Source organism: Oncorhynchus nerka, linkage group LG14 (assembly GCF_034236695.1).
Source record: "Oncorhynchus nerka isolate Pitt River linkage group LG14, Oner_Uvic_2.0, whole genome shotgun sequence".
In the NCBI taxonomy this organism is placed as follows: domain Eukaryota; kingdom Metazoa; phylum Chordata; class Actinopteri; order Salmoniformes; family Salmonidae; genus Oncorhynchus; species Oncorhynchus nerka.
Genome location: NC_088409.1, coordinates 65,335,937 through 65,358,329, shown reverse-complemented (window position 1 = coordinate 65,358,329; position 22,393 = coordinate 65,335,937). Strand labels below are relative to the sequence as shown.

At 49.2% G+C, this 22,393-nt stretch overlaps 1 protein-coding gene across 2 annotated transcripts in view; it reads left to right on the top strand.

Moving 5' to 3' along the window:
- The window catches only part of LOC115141697 (sortilin-related receptor-like), a 77,697-nt gene that overhangs the window by 51,961 nt on the left and 3,343 nt on the right, over window positions 1–22,393 (top strand). The window contains exons 17-47 of one of the 2 annotated variants that reach the window (XM_065000278.1): window positions 593–765; window positions 986–1,117; window positions 5,622–5,713; window positions 5,968–6,214; window positions 6,744–6,882; window positions 7,121–7,297; window positions 8,147–8,260; window positions 8,584–8,706; window positions 8,931–9,050; window positions 9,146–9,271; window positions 9,497–9,607; window positions 9,899–10,030; window positions 10,324–10,455; window positions 10,548–10,682; window positions 11,887–12,039; window positions 12,532–12,702; window positions 13,048–13,176; window positions 13,567–13,693; window positions 14,829–14,998; window positions 15,767–15,879; window positions 16,130–16,231; window positions 16,364–16,430; window positions 16,776–16,858; window positions 16,950–17,040; window positions 17,194–17,384; window positions 17,890–18,009; window positions 18,238–18,402; window positions 19,454–19,628; window positions 19,996–20,102; window positions 20,229–20,421; window positions 21,720–21,932. In XM_065000278.1, the coding sequence (XP_064856350.1) occupies window positions 593–765; window positions 986–1,117; window positions 5,622–5,713; window positions 5,968–6,214; window positions 6,744–6,882; window positions 7,121–7,297; window positions 8,147–8,260; window positions 8,584–8,706; window positions 8,931–9,050; window positions 9,146–9,271; window positions 9,497–9,607; window positions 9,899–10,030; window positions 10,324–10,455; window positions 10,548–10,682; window positions 11,887–12,039; window positions 12,532–12,702; window positions 13,048–13,176; window positions 13,567–13,693; window positions 14,829–14,998; window positions 15,767–15,879; window positions 16,130–16,231; window positions 16,364–16,430; window positions 16,776–16,858; window positions 16,950–17,040; window positions 17,194–17,384; window positions 17,890–18,009; window positions 18,238–18,402; window positions 19,454–19,628; window positions 19,996–20,102; window positions 20,229–20,421; window positions 21,720–21,932 (4,323 nt within the window). Of the gene's footprint in view, window positions 1–592; window positions 766–985; window positions 1,118–5,621; window positions 5,714–5,967; window positions 6,215–6,743; window positions 6,883–7,120; window positions 7,298–8,146; window positions 8,261–8,583; window positions 8,707–8,930; window positions 9,051–9,145; window positions 9,272–9,496; window positions 9,608–9,898; window positions 10,031–10,323; window positions 10,456–10,547; window positions 10,683–11,886; window positions 12,040–12,528; window positions 12,703–13,047; window positions 13,177–13,566; window positions 13,694–14,828; window positions 14,999–15,766; window positions 15,880–16,129; window positions 16,232–16,363; window positions 16,431–16,775; window positions 16,859–16,949; window positions 17,041–17,193; window positions 17,385–17,889; window positions 18,010–18,237; window positions 18,403–19,453; window positions 19,629–19,995; window positions 20,103–20,228; window positions 20,422–21,719; window positions 21,933–22,393 lie in introns of both variants that reach the window. The other variant, XM_029680831.2, reaches the window with a different exon arrangement.

Below are 22,393 nucleotides of genomic sequence, written 5' to 3'. Positions count from 1 at the left end.
AAGGGGGTACCGGTACAGAGTCAATGTGGAGGCTATATACAGGGGGTACCGATACAGAGTCAAAGTGGAGGCTATATACAGGGGGTACCGGTACAGAGTCAATGTGGACGCTATATACAGGGGGTACCGGTACAGAGTCAATGTGGAGGCTATATACAGGGGGTACCGGTACAGAGTCAATGTGGAGGCTATATACAGGGGGTACTGGTACAGAGTCAATGTGGAGGCTATATACAGGGGGTACCGATACAGAGTCAAAGTGGAGGCTATATACAGGGGGTACCGGTACAGAGTCAATGTGGAGGCTATATACAGGGGGTACCGGTACAGAGTCAATGTGGAGGCTATATACAGGGGGTACCGGTACAGAGTCAATGTGGAGGCTATATACAGGGGGTACCGATACAGAGTCAAAGGGGAGGCTATATACAGGGGGTACCGGTACAGAGTCAACATGCGGGGGCACCGGTTAGACGAGTTACAAAATAAAAGGCTATTTGTTGCTATTTTGTTACCAGTTGTTACTCTTCACATGGATGTAGATTAGAATGAATTGTTTTAAGTGTTATTTTTTTCTCATGTTCTTCTCCAGAGAGTAATGAGTTCATCCTGTACGCTGTGAGGAACTCCATCCATCGCTATGACCTGGCCACAGGGACCGACCAGGCCCTGCCCCTCTCTGGTCTCCGCGAGGCCGTGGCCCTGGACTTTGACTACGAAAGGAACTGCCTCTACTGGGCCGACATCTCGCTGGACACCATACAGGTCAGGGCCTTCACAGAAGGCACTCAGCTGTAACCATGACTTACCCTATTCCCTATATAGTACATTACTTGTGTACTATATAGGGAATTAAATGCTATTTCGGACACAGAATCTATCCTACACACACTTCAGTGACCAAAGGTACATAGTGAATTGTGATTAGTGAAAACCATATACACACACTTCAGTGACCACATCCCTCCCTGTTCTCCCCCTCCAGAGGCTTTGTCTAAATGGCAGTACGGGACAGGAAGTGATCGTTAGGAAGGACCTGCAGAATGTGGAGGCCCTCACCTTTGACCCCATCAGCAGGCTTCTCTACTGGGTGGACGCCGGAGCGCAGAGGATTGAGGTAAACATGAGGAACAGGGATTTGTCCAATATTTTATATATACTGGGCAAAAATATAAACACAACATGCAACATTTTCAGTGATTTTACTAAGTTACAGTTCATATCAGGAAATCAGTCAGTTGAATACGTTCATTAGGCCCTAATCTATGGATTTCACATGACTGGGCAGGGCTGACGCCGTGGGTGGGCCTGGGAGGACATAGGTCCACCAACTGGGGAGCCAGGCCCAGCCAATCAGAATGAGTTGTTCCCCACAAAAGTGCTTTATTACAGACAGAAATACTCCTCAGTATCCTCAGCTGTCTGGGTGGCTGGTCTCAGGGGATCCTGCAGCTGAAGAAGCCAGATGTGGAGGTCCTGGGCTGGCGTAGTCACACGTGGTCTGCGGTTGTCAGGCCGGTTGGAAGTACTGCCAAATTCTCTACTGCCAAATTCTTGAGACATCTGTGGCATTGGGACAAAACTGCACATTTTAGAGTGCACCTGTGTAATGATCATGCTGTTTAATCAGCTTCTTGATATGCCACACCTGTCAGGTGGATGGATTATCTTGGCAAAGGAGAAATGTTTCACTAACAGGGATGTATAAAAAAAAATGTGCACAACATTTTAGAGAAATAAGCTTTTTGTGCATATGGAACATTTCTGGTATCTTTTATTTCAGCTCATGAAAAATGGGACCAACACTTCACATGTTGCGATTATATTTTTGTTCAGTGTGTTTTTATTAGTTTATTTATTTATAAATGTGTTTATTTATTTATAAATATATATATGTATATATATTTATTTAGATTGTATATATATTTAAACTGGGTGGTTCGAGCCCTGAATGCTGATTGGCTAAACACTGTGGTGTATCAGACCGAATACCATGAGTATGACAAAACATTTAATTATGTTGTTAACCAATTTATAATAATAGCAATAAGGCACCTCAGGAGTTTGTGGTATATGGCCAATATAATGTAATACCATGGCTAAGGGCTGTGTCCAGGCACTCCGCGTTGCGTTGTGCTTAAGAACAGCCTTCGGCCGTGGTGTGTATATATATATATTTATTATATTTATTTATTTGTGTATGTGTTGTGTATGTGTTGTGTATGTGTTTAACCCTGATGGTGACCCACTCCTTGTGTATGTGTTGTGTAGGTGTTTAACCCTGATGGTGACCCACTCCTTGTGTATGTGTTGTGTAGGTGTTTAACCCTGATGGTGACCCACTCCTTGTGTATGTGTTGTGTAGGTGTTTAACCCTGATGGTGGCCCACTCCTTGTGTATGTGTTGTGTAGGTGTTTAACCCTGATGGTGACCCACTCCTTGTGTATGTGTTGTGTAGGTGTTTAACCCTGATGGTGACCCACTCCATGTGTTGTGTTGTGTAGGTGTTTAACCCTGATGGTGACCCACTCCTTGTGTATGTGTTGTGTAGGTGTTTAACCCTGATGGTGACCCACTCCTTGTGTATGTGTTGTGTATGTGTTTAACCCTGATGGTGACCCACTCCTTGTGTATGTGTTGTGTATGTGTTTAACCCTGATGGTGACCCACTCCTTGTGTATGTGTTGTGTAGGTGTTTAACCCTGATGGTGGCCCACTCCTTGTGTATGTGTTGTGTATGTGTTTAACCCTGATGGTGACCCACTCCTTGTGTATGTGTTGTGTATGTGTTTAACCCTGATGGTGACCCACTCCTTGTGTATGTGTTGTGTAGGTGTTTAACCCTGATGGTGACCCACTCCTTGTGTATGTGTTGTGTAGGTGTTTAACCCTGATGGTGACCCACTCCTTGTGTATGTGTTGTGTATGTGTTTAACCCTGATGGTGACCCACTCCTTGTGTATGTGTTGTGTATGTGTTTAACCCTGATGGTGACCCACTCCTTGTGTATGTGTTGTGTAGGTGTTTAACCCTGATGGTGACCCACTCCTTGTGTATGTGTTGTGTAGGTGTTTAACCCTGATGGTGACCCACTCCATGTGTTGTGTTGTGTAGGTGTTTAACCCTGATGGTGACCCACTCCTTGTGTATGTGTTGTGTAGGTGTTTAACCCTGATGGTGACCCACTCCTTGTGTATGTGTTGTGTAGGTGTTTAACCCTGATGGTGACCCACTCCTTGTGTATGTGTTGTGTAGGTGTTTAACCCTGATGGTGACCCACTCCTTGTGTATGTGTTGTGTAGGTGTTTAACCCTGATGGTGACCCACTCCATGTGTTGTGTTGTGTAGGTGTTTAACCCTGATGGTGACCCACTCCTTGTGTATGTGTTGTGTAGGTGTTTAACCCTGATGGTGACCCACTCCTTGTGTATGTGTTGTGTAGGTGTTTAACCCTGATGGTGACCCACTCCTTGTGTATGTGTTGTGTAGGTGTTTAACCCTGATGGTGACCCACTCCTTGTGTATGTGTTGTGTAGGTGTTTAACCCTGATGGTGACCCACTCCTTGTGTATGTGTTGTGTATGTGTTGTGTAGGTGTCTAACCCTGATGGTGACCCACTCCATGTGTTGTGTTGTGTTGTGTAGGTGTCTAACCCTGATGGTGACCCACTCCATGTGTTGTCTTGTGTTGTGTAGGTGTCTAACCCTGATGGTGACCCACTCCTTGTGTATGTGTTATGTAGGTGTCTAACCCTGATGGTGACCCACTCCTTGTGTATGTGTTGTGTAGGTGTCTAACCCTGATGGTGACCCACTCCTTGTGTATGTGTTGTGTAGGTGTTTAACCCTGATGGTGACCCACTCCTTGTGTATGTGTTGTGTAGGTGTTTAACCCTGATGGTGACCCACTCCTTGTGTATGTGTTGTGTAGGTGTTTAACCCTGATGGTGACCCACTCCTTGTGTATGTGTTGTGTAGGTGTTTAACCCTGATGGTGACCCACTCCATGTGTTGTGTTGTGTAGGTGTTTAACCCTGATGGTGACCCACTCCTTGTGTATGTGTTGTGTAGGTGTTTAACCCTGATGGTGACCCACTCCTTGTGTATGTGTTGTGTAGGTGTTTAACCCTGATGGTGACCCACTCCTTGTGTATGTGTTGTGTAGGTGTTTAACCCTGATGGTGACCCACTCCTTGTGTATGTGTTGTGTAGGTGTTTAACCCTGATGGTGACCCACTCCTTGTGTATGTGTTGTGTATGTGTTGTGTAGGTGTCTAACCCTGATGGTGACCCACTCCATGTGTTGTGTTGTGTTGTGTAGGTGTCTAACCCTGATGGTGACCCACTCCATGTGTTGTCTTGTGTTGTGTAGGTGTCTAACCCTGATGGTGACCCACTCCTTGTGTATGTGTTATGTAGGTGTCTAACCCTGATGGTGACCCACTCCTTGTGTATGTGTTGTGTAGGTGTCTAACCCTGATGGTGACCCACTCCATATGTTGTGTTGTGTTGTGTAGGTGTCTAACCCTGAGGTGACCCACTCCATGTGTTGTGTTGTGTAGGTGTCTAACCCTGATGGTGACCCACTCCATGTGTTGTGTTGTGTAGGTGTCTAACCCTGATGGTGACCCACTCCTTGTGTTGTCTTGTGTTGTGTAGGTGTCTAACCCTGATGGTGACCCACTCCATGTGTTGTGTTGTGTTGTGTAGGTGTCTAACCCTGATGGTGACCCACTCCATGTGTTGTGTTGTGTAGGTGTCTAACCCTGATGGTGACCCACTCCATGTCTTGTGTATGTGTTGTGTAGGTGTCTAACCCTGATGGTGACCCACTCCATGTGTTGTGTTGTGTAGGTGTCTAACCCTGATGGTGACCCACTCCATGTGTTGTGTTGTGTAGGTGTCTAACCCTGATGGTGACCCACTCCATGTCTTGTGTTGTGTTGTGTAGGTGTCTAACCCTGATGGTGACCCACTCCATGTGTTGTGTTGTGTTGTGTAGGTGTCTAACCCTGATGGTGACTCACTCCATGTGTTGTGTTGTGTAGGTGTCTAACCCTGATGGTGACCCACTCCATGTGTTGTGTTGTGTAGGTGTCTAACCCTGATGGTGACCCACTCCATGTGTTGTGTTGTGTAGGTGTCTAACCCTGATGGTGACCCACTCCTTGTGTATGTGTTGTGTAGGTGTCTAACCCTGATGGTGACCCACTCCATGTGTTGTGTTGTGTTGTGTAGGTGTCTATCCCTGATGGTGACCCACTCCTTGTGTATGTGTTATGTAGGTGTCTAACCCTGATGGTGACCCACTCCATGTGTTGTGTTGTGTAGGTGTCTAACCCTGATGGTGACCCACTCCATGTGTTGTGTTGTGTTGTGTAGGTGTCTAACCCTGATGGTGACCCACTCCTTGTGTATGTGTTGTGTAGGTGTCTAACCCTGATGGTGACCCACTCCATGTCTTGTGTTGTGTTGTGTAGGTGTCTAACCCTGATGGTGACCCACTCCTTGTGTATGTGTTATGTAGGTGTCTAACCCTGATGGTGACCCACTCCATGTGTTGTGTTGTGTAGGTGTCTAACCCTGATGGTGACCCACTCCATGTGTATGTGTTGTGTAGGTGTCTAACCCTGATGGGGACCTACGTCACACTCTGCTCAACTCCTCAGTGCTGGAGCACCCCAGAGCTCTGGTCCTCATGCCAGGAGAGAGGTAACACAGTCTAATAACCTTGAATAACTACCATACATTTTTCAATCAAATACATTTAGAAAGCTTTTTTTACACAAAAAAATGTCTCCCTCGTGACCGACTGGTAAAGGGTCAATCTGTGATCGCTACATACATCTTGGACTGTATCGCTTTGTTTTTGTTTGAACTGCAGATTGCCCCTTTACCGTAAATAACATCAATGCTAATATCTGTCTGATATACTTCCTTAATCTGTGACGCGTCTCTCCTACCAGCCTGATGTTCTGGACAGATTGGGGCGACCGTGCAGCCGGCGTGTACCGTGGCTACATGGACGGCTCCAACGTGTCTCGCATCGTGTCCGAAGGCGTCCGCTGGCCCAACGGCATCACGGCTGACGACAACTGGCTGTACTGGACCGAGGCCTACGGCGACCGCATCGAGCGGGCCGACTTCGCCGGCGGGCAGCGCAGCGTGGTCATGGAGGGCCTGCCTCACCCCTATGCCATTGCTGTTTTCAAGGTACTGTAGAACGGTCGATGTGTGCTTGTGGACTATTCAGGCCCACTGTGATATTTATAGCCGTATTGGATTATTTAAATGAATGTAAACCCGTTGATTCTTGAAGAATATCACTTATAAATGCCTTTACAAGCTTAGTTCATTTGTGTTAACGTCTTTCGATGTAGACTCAGTAGACATCATCGTACACAGCCTGTCAACTTCCTTCTTGCAGATGTCAACAACAACAGATTTCAAATCTGCCCAGAACGGTCCCTATTGACTTTTTCCAAATGTGCCCCCTCCCCTCCCTTGAGGCATGTTCACATTGGAATTAGCCAATAGAGGCAGTCTTGACAAATAAGAATGTTATTGATGGCTGGAAGCAAAACGTCGGCAAACTGGGTATGATGATGTCATATCCCCAGTGTTGAGTGTGGGGATAAGTGGGGATAAGTGGGGATAAGTCCCACTGTAAAAGATATCCACGTTTGTTTTCATAATCTCACAGTTACTGGGCAAATCCTCATTGGCCTGTGTGTGTTTTCAGAATGACCTGTACTGGGATGACTGGTCAAGGAGGGGCATCTTCAAGGCTCCCAAAGCAGGCTCCCAGGACAATGAACTCATAGTGGGTAGACTGACCGGGGTCATGGACCTCAAAATCTTCTACAAAGGCAAGACCAGAGGTGAGAGACAAGCAGCGAAATCATATTTAAGAATCCATGCCCATTGTAAGTACACCTTCCAAGAACTTCAATTGTCAGCATTAAATAGATATTATCAGAATGCTGCTCTGGAAGGGACAATACTGGAAGCTTTGTTTGGACAGCCACACTACTTTAGCAGAGTTAGATGAATGGCATGATTGGATCTAAGTGTACCTGTCTGCTCATGACAAACCTGTGTGTGTCTCCACTCTTCCAGGCCATAATGCCTGTGCAGACCAACCCTGCAGCCTACTGTGTCTGCCCCAGCCCGGGCACCGCCACACCTGTGTATGCCCCGACGGCACACCCACCACCACCCTACCCGACGGACAGCTCCAGTGCCAGTGTCCCACCGGCTACCAGCTCCACAACAACAACACCTGCGTCAAGACAGGTGAGGCCTGGCACACACACACTAACATACGTGCGCACCGGCTCTCTGACAGACAAACAAGCACACACACACACACGCACAATGGTCTCTGTGGGCACAAAATACTACTGATCAAATCACATTTTATTTGTCACATGTGCCGAAAACAGCAGGTGTAGTAGACCTTACTGTGAAATGCTTCTTTACGAGCACTTAACTAATTCATGCCATGTGATTAACCTACAATGCAGTTTGAAAAAGGTAGGTAAGAAAAATGTTGTAGCTAAACAAAAGAAAAAATAGTAACCCAATTAAAATAACAATAACGAGGCTATATACAAGGGGTACCGATACCAAGTCAATGTGCAGAGGTAGGGGTTAGTCGAGGTAATGGAGGTAATATGTGCATGTATATAGGGGTAAAATTACAAATGCATGATAAAGTATTGAGGTTCTCGACATAGTCCTTCAGGCGACCCTATCACACTACTACAGATCCACAATGTTGCAGGCTTTTGTTCCCACCTAGCACTAACACCCGTGTCACCTAATTCAATTAATCGCCAAGCGATGAGTTGTAATCAGGCGTGTTAGTACTGGGCTGGACCAAAAGCCTGCAGAGCCTGCGGCGGGCCCGTCGCCAGGAACCGGGATTGAAGATCCCTGCCTCAGTGAATGCAGAGAACCACTGCCCTCCTCCCCCTCTCTTCCTGACTGGCTGTGTGACTGGTGGTTGTTCTGCAAGGACCACTTTGGAAATAAGTGCTTTCATTGACACTTTTAGTTGCTGTCCTTCAGGATTCAGATACACTTCTTGATGATGTGCGTTTTATTTGCAATCCAAAATGGAATGAAATTCAACTCCCCCAGAACACACGTGCCTGCCCAACCAGTACCGCTGCGCCAACGGCAAGTGCATCAGCAGCATCTGGAAGTGCGACAGCGACAACGACTGTGGCGACATGAGCGACGAGCAGGAGTGCCGTGAGTGAAGCCAAAAATGGCATCCTATTTCCTATATAGTGCACTACTTTGGGTCAGGCCATTTCAGACACACAGCTAGACAATGGACAACTCACTCAGATTATTCTGTTTATTATTATTGTTGTAAAAAATGATTGGGTGCTGAATTCTTGTTTGTGTACATAGTGAATAAAATGGATCCAACAGATAATGTTCAATAGAGCCGGACTAGAGTTTGTTGCTGTCACTGTCACAATACACTCTGCTGCTGTTCTCTCTCTGTCCTTCTGGGCTCAATGTCAACACCCTGTCATTCTGTCTGCCCCCTGTCCGTCCCCCTCCAGCCACCACCTCCTGTGACCCGTCCATCCAGTATCGCTGTGTGGCGTCCGGCTCCTGCATCCCGCTGGCCTTCAAGTGTGACCACGAGGACGACTGTGGGGACAACAGTGACGAGGAACACTGTGGTACGAGGACGAGAGAGAGTGTGTGTGTGTGTGTGTTTTTTTTGTATCCATCCATTCAGTCGTGTGTGTGTGTGTGTGTGTGAGTGTGAGTGCGTGTGCATGCACTTCCAAGCACGTTTTTTTTTCCTGACAACGTGTGCTCTAGCCTGTATGACTTTTGAGATTGTATATAGCCTATGTGATTCTTCCTCTGATTACTGACCGACTGTGTGTGTGTATCCCAGAGAGTCACCAGTGTGGATCAGGGGAGTTCTCGTGTGCGCGGGGCGTGTGTATCCGCGAGGCCTGGCGATGTGACGGAGACAATGACTGCAGGGACTGGTCAGACGAAGCCAACTGTACAGGTGCGACCAGGAACATGCTAAAAAAGAATCCGCTGTGGAACGTTGCACAAGTCTCTCTCTAACTCTCTCCCTCCCTCCCTCCCTCCCGGTCTCAGTGGGTCACCACACCTGTGAGGCCAGTAGTTTCCAGTGTCTTACGGGCCACTGTATCCCTAAGCGCTGGGTGTGTGACGGTGATGACGACTGTCAGGACAGCTCTGACGAGGAGCAAGCACATTGCGGTGAGGGGACACACACACACACACACAAACTCACACACGCACAGACACAGCCCTCTCTCTGCTTGACAACAACACCCATGATGTTATGTCATTGTTATGACAATGTTATGCCAGTGTTCGGTAGCCTTTATGAAGGACAGTTCAACCAAAGTGTTACCCAGATTTCTATGCCCAGCCTTTGATAGGAGGGCGTGGCACTACCACATGCTGTGTTGTTGTTGACAGTGGGGGATCGCTGTAATGGCTTCCTGTGTTCCAACGGCACCTGTCTGCCTGCCAGCGCCCACTGCAACGGAGTACAGGACTGCCCAGGGGGCGCCGACGAGCAACACTGTGGTGAGTGTCCAACCGAAAGTCGAACTAGAACCCCTGCAAACTATAGAAATAGAATCTATTTATATGCTGCAGACATTGTGTATGCGTACCGTCAGTGTTGTCTTTCGCCTGCGACCCCAGATGCACTTTGGTCTTTCGAAAAACGGAAACATTTGAGGGCTATTGTCATAGAAAAGAGTTAAAATGAAACGTTTGTTGAGACGTATATCCCATTGTAATATAGTAGTACTCTGTGTGTGTGTGTGTGTGTGTGTGTGTGCGTGTGCGTGTGCGTGTGTGTCCTCCTTGCAGATCCCCTGTGTACGCGCTACATGGATTTTGTGTGTCAGAACCGAGCCCAGTGCCTGTTCCAGTCTCTGGTGTGTGACGGCACCAAACACTGCGAGGACGGATCCGATGAGGACGTGGCCTACGCCGGCTGCTGTGAGTCCTACACCGCTAACCCCACCTTCACAGAAAACACTACAACGTTGCTGATATCTACAGTCACTAAATACACATATATTTTCCTGTGCATGTGACCGAACCTGGGTCATGTTCAAAAGGCCAAAATCCGGAGGGGAACATTTAGAAACGTGCAACGGAAAAGGAACAAGCATTCCTTATTTGGTTTCACTCCGTTTTCTCCGTGAACCAGGAACATGTTTTGGCCGAGTCAGGAAAAAGGAAATGAATCTGTCGGTCCTAGAAAGGCATTGAAACATCTCTCCCTCTAGCCACTCACCCGGAGTTTGAGAAGACGTGTGACCCCAACAACTTCCAGTGTGCCAACGGGTTGTGTGTGAGCCTGGGGTGGAAGTGTGACGGCATGAACGACTGCGGGGACTACTCTGACGAAGCCAACTGTGGTGAGTACACACGTTGTGTGTGTTTGCGTGTCACATGCATCAAGTGTTTGTATCTGGAAATGAGATTATTCCTGAGTGTGTGTATGTTTCAGGCTCCCCCACTGAGGGGCCAGGCTGCACGCGGGACTTCCAGTACGAGTGTCGTAACGGGCGCTGTGTGCCCTCCTGGTGGAAGTGTGACGGAGAGAATGACTGCGGAGACTGGTCTGACGAGGCTCAGTGCTCTGGTACACCCTCTCTCTCTGTCTCTCTGTGTCCATCTCACTCTCTCTTTGTCCGTCTGTCTCCCACGCTCTGTGTCCGTCTGTCTCCCTCGCTCTGTGTCCGTCTGTCTCCCTCGCTCTGTGTCCGTCTGTCTCGCTCGCTCTGTGTCCGTCTGTCTCGCTCGCTCAGTGTCCGTCTGTCTCGCTCTGTCCGTCTGTCTCCCTCGCTCTGTGTCCGTCTGTCTCGCTCGCTCTGTGTCCGTCTGTCTCCCTCGCTCTGTGTCGCTCTGTGTCCGTCTGTCTCGCTCGCTCTGTGTCCGACTGTCTCCATCGCTCTGTGTCCGACTGTCTCCCTCGCTCTGTGTCCGACTGTCTCCCTCGCTCTGTGTCCATCTGTCTCCCTCGCTCTGTGTCCGTCTGTCTCCCTCGCTCTGTGTCCGACTGTCTCCCTCGCTCTGTGTCCGTCTGTCTCCCTCGCTCTGTGTCCGTCTGTCTCCCTCGCTCTGTGTCCGTCTGTCTCCCTCGCTCTTTGTCCGTCTGTCTCGCTCGCTCTGTGTCCGTCTGTCTCGCTCGCTCTGTGTCCGTCTGTCTCGCTCGCTTTGTGTCCGTCTCGCTCGCTCTCTTTGTCCCTGCCTCTCTCCCTGCCTCTCTCGCTGCCTCTCTCGCTCTGCCTCTCGCTGCCTCTCTCGCTCTGACTCTCTCTCTGCCTTTCTCGCTCTCTCTGCCTCTCGCTCTCTCTGCCTCTCGCTCTCTCTTAGCCTCTCTCGCTCTCTCTTAGCCTCTCTCGCTCTCTCTCGCTGTCTCTCTCGCTCTCTCTCTCGCTGTCTCTCTCGCTCTCTCTCTCGCTGTCTCTCTCGCTCTCTCTCTCGCTGCCTCTCTCGCTCTGCCTCTCGCTGCCTCTCTCGCTCTGACTCTCTCTGCCTCTCTCACTCTGACTCTCTCTGCCTCTCTGCCTCTCTCGCTCTCTCTGACTCTCTCGCTCTCTCTCTCGCTGTCTCTCTCTCTCGCTCTCTCTCTTACTGCCTCTCTCGCTCTGCCTCTCGCTGCCTCTCTCACTCTGACTCTCTCTGCCTCTCTGCCTCTCTCGCTCTCTCTGACTCTCTCGCTCTCTTTCTGACTCTCTCTCTCATTTTCTCTCTCTCTTACTCTGTCACTCCTGCCAGATCTCTATTACCAAACCATTTGAAGTGCTATGTGTATCTACACCTCTTCCTCTCTGTTTTCTTAGGAGGAGTCACGCCCCACACCCCTGCCCCAGGCCCGTCGTCCTGCGCCCCTAACCGTTTCCACTGTGGCTCGGGAGCCTGTATAGTCAACTCCTGGGTGTGTGACGGCTACGCTGACTGTCCCGATGGCAGTGATGAGCTGGGCTGTCCCACAGGTGAACTACCGTCTCCATCTACACCAAAGGGCTTGTCACCTTGGCTACACAGCTCAGGACTAGTTATATAGCTGTATGTAGGTAGGGCCAGGTGGTTATTCCTGACCATGTGACTTGGCCAGAAAACACTTTGGAGCTACTTGTCTCCTTTCATTCATCTGCAGCGATTGGAAAATTCTGATGGTGGAATCTCAACATTAGGCAGGGTACGGTAAGACAGAGGAGCGCTTTGTTTGCTCGCTCAGATGCTCTCTTCTGTGAGACAGTTTCAGACATGTGGTTAAATCAAATAAAATTTTATTTGTCACATACACATGGTTAGCAGATGTTAATGCGAGTGTAGCGAAATGCTTGTGCTTCTAGTTCCGACAATGCAGTAATAACCAACAAGTAATCTAACTAACAATTCCAAAACTACTGTCTTATACACAGTGTAAGGGGATAAAGAATATGTACATAGATAAAGAATATGTTCTGTTTCCATGGCAGCAGCCAACGGCACGGCGACACAGGCTCCGTGGCTCACCCAAGCGCCTCCCCTGCCCCCTGGCCACTGCAGCAGGGGCCAGTTCCTCTGCCGGAAGCCCCCCACCTGCATCTCTGACTGGCAGCGCTGCGACGGCCACCAACACTGCCTGGACGGTTCAGACGAAGCCCACTGTCGTAAGTGTTACACACAGAGTGTGAAGGACCTATGCTCCTCATGGGGCCACGGGTCTAAATCAGCCAGCCAGTCAGTACACAGACTTGAGTGGAGACTTTCAAACTGGCCAGAAAGGTGCGTCTGATACACAACCCAGTAACGGTGTTCATTCATAAAATGCACAAAACACAGTTCCATCTTGAGTCAGTACCACAAAAAAAAAAAAACAGACTAAGACACTGGAGTGTTGACGTTTCACTCTGCGTGCCAAGTAAAACCTTGAAAGGGGATGTGGTTCTCACACTCCTTTTCTCTCTTTCCCTTCCTCCCCCTGTCTTCTTTCTCTCGCTCTCTCTGTCTGGTAGCCACGCGAGGGCCTCTGACGTGTGCGAACGGCACGCGCTGCGCTGACGGGGAGGCCTGCGTGCCGGACGGTGAGAAGTGTGACGGATTCATGGACTGCTCCGACCACAGCGACGAGGACAACTGCACCAGTGAGTCTTCAGTAGCCAGGCTTCTTCCGCACTTAAAAGGGAGACTAGGGAATGTACAACCATCACACGCTGCTTTACAGACGTCAACAGCAACAGAATTAAAACTCTGCCCAAGAAAGACTGCCCCTATTGGCTCTTGAAACAGACCCACACCGAGCTAATAGAGGCAGTCCTGGCCAATTCTAATGTTATTGTTTATTTCTGTATTCCGGAAGTGGCCCTGCTGTCTATTACGATGTCATATTGCTGAGTCTACTTTTAATGAAACTCATGTCACAGCCCCAATCAATGTACATAAGCAGAGGCTTCAGTCATCCAGGTGAGGGTGATGACGTAGTATCTCTCCTCTCTAACGTTTGTACTGGGGCTGGGTTTCTGACCTGTCTGTAGCGGACTCTCTGGTCTACAAGATCCAGAACCTGCGGTGGACGGCAGACTTCTCTGGCGCCATCACCCTCACCTGGTCCAGACCTAAGAACCTGCCCCTGACCTCTTGCTACTTCCTCATCTACTTCAGGTCAGTCTGTGTGTTCTGTCTGTCTGTGTGAGAGTGTCGTGAGTGAGTGAGTGAGTGAGTGTGTGTGTGTGTGGGTCTCCAGGGCCAGCTCTAGCCTTTTGGGGGCCCTAAGCAAGAATTGGTCCCCCCCCAACCTTGCGGTAAACATTTTTAGTGGCTCCTCTCTTGACAGCGTAGAGAAGAATTTAAGTTTTTAGTTAATTTCCTGCAATTCTACACATTTTGCCATGGGACATAGAAACATTTTGCAGTTTTAAAGCAAGTTTTCTGTAATTGTAAAAATTGTATAACAATTTTATAACACATTGCAATTCTACTCATTTTTCTATGGGTTGGAGATGTAGTTTTAAAGCTAAATTCCTGTAGTATTTCACATTTCCCCATGAGTTATGCCATATTAATATGATGTCTGCGTGAGGATGACTAACAAAATAAATGGGGGGCCCCCTGGATGTCAGGGCCCTGGTCACATGTCCTGCGTGCCCGCTCAATATTCAGCCATGATTACTACAAGTTTCGATAGCTAGCTAGCTAACTACCAATCTGAAAATTGTCAGCTGACTTGGCTAATTGAGTGACTGTCTGTGAATGACGCACAGCCAATTCAAATTACACCTGGTGTATTCTAATATTCTTACTCTCAATAGTAAGTTGAAACCCCCAAAAATAAAAAGTTTTAGTTTTTAGGGCTTGGGGGCCCCTAGCAGCCGGGGCCTCTAAGCAACCGCGTATGCGTGTATGTGTCTGACTGTATGTGTCTGACTGTATGTGTCTGACTGTGTGTGTCTGACTGTGTGTGTCTGACAGTGTGTGTCTTGACTGTGTGTGTCTGACTGTGTGTGTCTGACTGTGTGTGTCTGACTGTATGTGTCTGACTGTATGTGTCTGACTGTGTGTGTCTGACTGTGTGTGTCTGACTGTGTGTGTCTGACTGTGTGTGTCTTGACTGTGTGTGTCTTGACTGTGTGTGTCTGACTGTATGTGTCTGACTGTGTGTGTCTGACTGTATGTGTCTGACTCTGTGTGTGTTTGACTGTATGTGTCTGACTGTATGTGTCTGACTGTATGTGTCTTGACTGTGTGTGTCTGACTGTGTGTGTCTGACTGTGTTTGTATGTCTGTCTCTGTGTGCTAGGCTGGTGGGCACACAGCAGTGGACCTCTATGGACACACACAGCAACAAGAGCAGCTACACCCTGTCGGTGCTGAAGCCAGACACCACGTACCAGGTGAAGGTTCTGACCCAGTGTCTCAGCAAGCAGCACAAGACCAACGATGTGTTGACCCTGAGAACGCCCGAGGGATGTGAGTACTGTCTCGTGTGTAGACTTTCCAAATCCTAAGATCGCCGAGCCTCTCGTTAAACCACCGTCTCTCCTGCAGGGGTTTGTCTTTCCGACGTAGTGGTGCGCTCGCTGAACGATGTGACACCGACGGGGGGGTCGCACACTACAAGATTCTTCACTTGGCCACGCTGATTCTCGACACCACGCTGTCTCGCGAAAACAATGATGTGATGCGATTGTTAACGTTAGCTGTGGCTAGTCAGACTTGCCGTACAGACTTGAAATACCGGCTCAATCCATTTTTGAGTTGAACGGCATTGCTCGTGGCGAGCTCTCATTGGCTATTGCTGATCACTGTTCTTAAAATGGAGAGGGTAGAGGGGAAGGGGAGCAATGGGGGGGAGTGAAAGGGAGAGTGAGCGAGACACACGATCATTTCACTGTGTCCATTCACAGCAGAGGATTTGTCTTGAGGTTTGATTTCACACGTTGTAATTATTGTGGTTGTTTTGCTCACCCTAGTTGAATGCACTACTTGTAAATTGCGCGGCTAAATGACAGGCAAAATGAGTAACAGAAGGAATACAGGGAGGTTTTTCTGGACCCAGATTAAGCCCCCGGACTGATGCTCAGTGGAGAATCTCCATTGAAAGGGTCTTGGAAATACCTCTTTAGTGTTTCTATCACTGTTATGTTACTTTTGAAGTTTGTGGCCTGCCCGCTAACAGTGTTTTCGAATGGAATCTTATGGTGGATCGACAGTACTGTTATGTAATGTTTGTTGCAGTGCCCGACCCCCCCAGAAACCTGCAGCTGTCGTGTGACCACGGAGAGGACGGCACGGTGGAGGCCTCGTGGAGCGCTCCGGACAAAGCCCACGGCCTGATCCGGGAGTACATTGTGAGTTAGCCTGCCCAGACACTCGATGTCGTTTCCTCTGGTAAACCTATTAACCACCTCTCCGTTAGTGTCATGTCCTGAGCAGTAGGGCTATAAGAAGAGATAGAAACATACGCACAACCGTTGGCTTTGCTGGATAACAAAGTAGATGTTCACCAGAAAAATATGAAAGACTTTGAACATGAAAAGAGTTTCAACCCTGTCTTTCCTGTTGTGTTTCTCTGACTGTGTGTGTGTGTGTGTGTGACAGGTGGAGTACAGTGAAAAAGGTGTGGAGTGGTTCTCTCAGCGAAGCACCGGCAACAGTGTGGAGGTCAAAAACCTACAGCCCAGCACTCTGTACAAGTTTAGAGTAAGAGACCTGTCTTTCAGAGCAGCTTCATATTGACATTTGGGTCCTTAGCATTAGAACAAGGTAACATGAGCTCTTAGAATTGTTGAGTTGTGAGCCTGTCTGATGAGTTGTAAACCTGTGTGTTTTCAGGTGGCAGCAGTGACGGGTCGAGGTATGGGGAACTGGACTGAGGTTAAATCCATCATGCCCAAGAAAGGTATGACAATCTCTCATGATCATTGCCCTGACAATATATAATTTGGCAATGTGATAGTTTGATAAATTTGACCAATTCACTAATCCAGGGTTTGTTAAAGTATGTGAGAGGTGGGTCGCAAGTTAGAAGAATGTATCTGTAATCACACGCTATTTCCTTTTAGTTTGAGTCACCGGAGGATGGCACATTACTTATATGGGTCTTGAGCTGTCATCCTTCAGTGCTCTTCCTCCACTGGTTGCGTTGTGGAGATTTACAGTGTTCTATCGCCCTCTGCTGGCCACCACTATGTAGGTGCCTTATGTATTGGAGATGATGCGTATTGTGTCTCTCCCTCTCTCTCAGCTCTACCACCTCCCTCAGTTATCACCGACAGCATCACAGAAGACTCCATGAGCCTGTCTTTCAGCTTTAACTCCCAATATGAGGTCAGTTGGTGGCGTCTCTGAGTGACTTAGTGCTTGTCTATGTATTCTAACTTGCCCTATAATTCTACCGTTGTTCCGTGGGTGTGTGCAGGTGAGGCAGTATGTGGTGGTGCTGTCCTGGGTGTTTGATGCTCACGTGAAGGAGAGCAGGAACTACACTGTGCGAGGCAGCGTACTGAAAGGTAGGCCCCTGTCTGCCACGAGTGTCCACACATTTTCAGACAACAAAACAAGTGTTTTTCAAACATGACTTCGTGTTATGCATCACAAACACACACTTAAGTGTTTTCAATATCCTAATCCAACTCTGTCTGTATCTACCTGTACACTTGCAGCTGCCAACCTGACCACGGGTACCATCTACGAGGTGGCTGTGTGGGCCCAGACCAGTGTAGGAGACAGCCCCACAGCCCTGTCCCGCCAGCAGACCAAAGGCACTCAGCCGGAGCCTCCCCTCCTCAAGGCCCGGGCCCTCAACCAGAGCTCTGTGGACTGCAGTTGGACTGTAACCGGACCCCCTGCACAGGTAACACCGGCACAGCATGACAGCTACTGTATTACAGACAATGGGACATGTTCATTTGGTCACGCAACGGAAAACATCATACAACGTTTTTTGACCTGAAAACGAAAATGAGCGCTTCTTCTTGGTACAAGTTCGGGTAGTCCCTATTCTAGTCTGTTTTCTTCTATTTGGTGCCTAATGAACATGACCCTGGGTTTAAGTAGTATCTGTAGTATAATTTCAAATGCTTAAAGCATTTGATTGAGCCTGTCTCGAGTGCCCGATGGGCGGGGTTTGCACTGTTTCATTGGTTCCATTACACAAGAGCAATAAAGCGAGTCCCCACAAACAAAATATAATAAGGAATTACATAACTGATTGGATGTATTTTCTAGATGCTCAAAGCTCATTCCATAGTAAGAGGGGAACTCTCCTCATCCACCGCTACTGTGAAGCACCCTGCTGGAGTATTCTGGCTCCCTGTGCAGCCAGTGATGTACTGTGTGGTTGTTGTCTGTCTGTACAGGTGTATGGCATCTTCTTTGCCACCTCCTTCTTGGACCTGTACCGCAGCCCTCACAGTGTGAACACCAGCGCTAGTAGCCGGACCGTCACTGTGGACAGCGATGAGCAGTACCTGTTCCTCGTGAGTTCACCCCTTATTCCTCTTCACCCTGATTCCTCTCTCAATGCCTCAGATACAGAATACGACAAATTTATTAGACTGATTCATTTATCGCCACTGATTCCATTTTGGTCCTAACTGTACTGAACTGTAAAATGATCGACTGCAGAAAATCCGCTCACAGTTAACCAATGTGTACATTTTGGTTTCTGAAGAACAATAATCTCAATGTGTGTGTGCTTGTGACAGGTGCGGGCCATCTCTCCCTACCTGGGCCCTCCCTCGGAGTATGCGGTGGTTAAGATGATTCCCAACGAGCGGCTTCCTCCTCGTAACCTGCACAAGGTGCGAGTTGAGAAAACCCAGGCTACGTTGAAGTGGCAGCCTCCCTACGACTCCCCCAGCGCCCCTCTGGTACGGCCAAACTCAAGCGTCAGCTCTTTCAGATACAGTTAATGTGATGGGTAACTTTTTTTTTAAAGTAAGTTGAAGTTTAAACTTCAAAACATACCCAAAGTCTGGATTGCAGTCTCTCCTTGTCCATTGACTTCTTTCAGTGTAAGGATACATTGTTTGAAACATGACTGGGAATACAGATATGCATCTGTTGGTCACAGATACCTTAAAAAACGGCCCTCACATTGGGCCTCAGGATCTGGTCACGGAATTTTTGTGCATTCAAATTGCCATCGATAAAATGCAGTTGTGTTCGTTGTCCGTAGCTTATGCCTACCCATACCATAACCCCACTGCCACCATGGGGCATTCTTTTCACAGCGTTGACATCAGCAAACTGCTCGCCCACACGATACCATAAATGTGTTCTGCGGATGTGAGGCCTGTTGGACGTACTGCCAAATTCTCCAAAAGAACGTTGGAGGCGGCTTATGGTAGAGAAATTAGCATTCAATTCTCTGGCAACAGTTCTGGTGGACATTCCTGACGTCAGCATACCAATTGCACACTCCCTCAACTTGAGTCATCAGTGGCATTGTGTTGTGTGACAAAAGTGCACATTTCAGAGTGGCCTTTTATTGTCCCCAGCACAAGGTGCACCTGTGTAATGGGCATGCTGTTTAATCAGCTTCTTAATATGCCACACCTGTCAGGTGGATGGATTATCTTGGCAAAGAAGAAATGCACACTAACAGGGATGGAAACAAATTTGTGCACAAATTTGAAATAAGCTTTTTGAGCGTATGGAAAATGTCTACCTTTTATTTCAGCTCATGAAACATGGAACCAACACTTTACATGTTGTGTTTATATTTTTGTTCAGTGTAGTACCATGAACAGTTGTCCCTCACTACTTTTAACCAGGGCTCTGGTCAGTCGGGTGCCATTTTGGATGCCAACACGTCTGTCATTCATTGTTCTTGTGTTGTATTATATTACTGTAAACTCTGTTGAGATTGTTAAATGCACTTTCAATAAAGTTTGATTTGAATGTGTCCGTCCCGTGCAGACGTACGCGGTGCACCTGAAGGACGTGGTGCGTAAGACCGAGAGCAGCTACAAGCTGACCACCCAGAACAACACGGTGGAGTACTGCCTCAAGGGCCTGGAGCCCGGCGGACACTACAGCGTCTCCGTCCGCCTGCGCAACATGAGCAAGGAGGCCAGCTACACGCTCAACACAAGTACGGCTTATGTCCCGGAGACGGGCGCGTTCCAGGTCATCGTTATTGCAGCCGGCGATCAGCTGTTTCTTTTTCCCACAATCCCCCGGGAAAGAGTTAAAACATCTCAGGGGTCATGTTAATGTAATGTAGCGATCTTCTGGCATGTGCAGCCCGACTGCAATATAGATAGACGACCTGGAACGCGCCCACAGTCTGTTATATAGTGGCTGGGGGCTAGTCAAGGTTTCTTGAATATTAAAGGAGTTCAAGCTAGAGCACCAACAGCTCTGGGGAGACCACATTCAAAACCTAGTGTTCTTACATGAACATAGTTGTATGAATGTATGTTGTTAAAACGTTTTCCTTCTACTCTGTGTGGACATAGTGCCCCTGCCTGCTCCAGAGGCTCTGAAGATCCTGACGGAGAAAGACCACGTGTTCCTCTTCTGGAAGAGTTTGGCCGTGAAGGAGAGGAGCTTCAATGAGAGCAGGGTGAGGGACAAACACAGCTGTCTCTCCCTGTGACGACAGATCAACCCCATTGTATTTTAGTTCCTCTGATATTCACCATCACTGTCTGTGTCTGTCTGCACATCTGTGCTCGGTGTTTCTCCGCAGGGCTACGAGGTGCACGTGTACGACAGCCTGTCCAACTCCACCGTGCTCCTGGGTAACACCACGGAGACCTTCTTCCGGATCAGCAGCCTGCTGGCGGGCCACAACTACACCTTCTCTGTCCAGGCCCGCTGCCTGCTCAACGGACAGCTGTGTGGCGAGGCCGCCCTGCTGCTCTACGACCAGCTGGGACAAGGTGAGTCCGCCCTGCTGCTCTACGACCAGCTGGGACAAGGTGAGGCCGCCCTGCTGCTCTACGACCAGCTGGGACAAGGTGAGGCCGCCCTGCTGCTCTACGACCAGCTGGGACAAGGTGAGTCCGCCCTGCTGCTCTACGACCAGCTGGGACAAGGTGAGGCCGCCCTGCTGCTCTACGACCAGCTGGGACAAGGTGAGGCCGCTCTGCTGCTCTACGACCAGCTGGGACAAGGTGAGTCCGCCCTGCTGCTCTACGACCAGCTGGGACAAGGTGAGGCCGCTCTGCTGCTCTACGACCAGCTGGGACAAGGTGAGCCCGCCCTGCTGCTCTACGACCAGCTGGGACAAGGTGAGCCCGCCCTGCTGCTCTACGACCAGCTGGGACAAGGTGAGGCCGCTCTGCTGCTCTACGACCAGCTGGGACAAGGTGAGTCCGCCCTGCTGCTCTACGACCAGCTGCGACAAGGTGAGGCCGCGCTGCTGCTCTACGACCAGCTGGGACAAGGTGAGGCCGCCCTGCTGCTCTACGACCAGCTGGGACAAGGTGAGGCCGCCCTGCTGCTCTACGACCAGCTGGGACAAGGTGAGGCCGCCCTGCTGCTCTACGACCAGCTGGGACAAGGTGAGTCCGCCCTGCTGCTCTACGACCAGCTGGGTCAAGGTGAGTCCGCCCTGCTGCTCTACGACCAGCTGGGACAAGGTGAGTCCGCCCTGCTGCTCTACGACCAGCTGGGACAAGGTGAGGCCGCGCTGCTGCTCTACGACCAGCTGGGACAAGGTGAGCCCGCGCTGCTGCTCTACGACCAGCTGGGACAAGGTGAGCCCGCCCTGCTGCTCTACGACCAGCTGGGACAAGGTGAGTCCGCGCTGCTGCTCTACGACCAGCTGGGACAAGGTGAGTCCGCTCTGCTGCTCTACGACCAGCTGGGACAAGGTGAGTCCGCGCTGCTGCTCTACGACCAGCTGGGACAAGGTGAGGCGGGGAGGGGACACTGGGGAGGATGGGAAGTTACGGGACAGATTTACTACCATACATCCATAAATCCTCAACGTCGGTTTCAGTAACAATGTGTGGTAACATTCATACAACAGGGGTATACGAGGTAGGATACTGATATGACGGATGTGATGATTGTTTTCCATGTTCATCTTACTTCATCAAATCAACTTTGTGAGATAAAAGTATACAAATAATCTCTCATAATGGCTCCTTCATGTGCTGTATATGCAATGTCAACCACGTCAGTCAGTGAATGTCACTCACCAGGTGTAACTCCTCCCCCCACCTCCCTGCAGGTCCCAGTGACGCGGTGCGGAGCTTGGGTCAGTCAGGGGACATGGCGGTAGTGGTGGTGCCGGTGCTGTTCCTGCTGCTGCTGGGGCTGTGTGGGGTCCTGGTGGTCCTGTACCTGAGGCACCGCCGCCTGCAGAACAACTTCACCGCCTTCTCCAACAGCCACTACAACTCCCGCCTGGGGTCGGCCATCTTCTCCTCGGGGGACGAGCTGGGTAAGACTCCTTGGTTAAGTTCTATATCGAAGTAGCAACATACGTCCGTAATTGCGTCGCTCCCTTGTTTTGTGTTGACGCTTGATGTTACCGTTGACTTTGCCTGCGTGTGATGGCTGCTAAGGAGCCTTAATGTTATCAGTCTACACTGTGTTGGACTTGAACCACGTTGTCTTTATTTGTGAACTAACACCCATCGGGTATCCCGCTCTGCGTCCATCTGATTGGCATGGCTTTTGGGGCGGCAGGGTAGCCTAGTAGTTAGAGTGTTTGACTAGTAACCGAAAGGTTGCAAGTTCAAATCCCTGAGCTGACAAGGTACAAATCTGTCATTCTGCCCCTGAACAGGCAGTTAACCCACTGTTCCTAGGCCGTCATTGAAAATAAGAATTTGTTCTTAACTGACTTGCCTAGTTAAATGAAGGTAAAAAAAATAAAAATCACTTGTAGGGCCCGGAGTT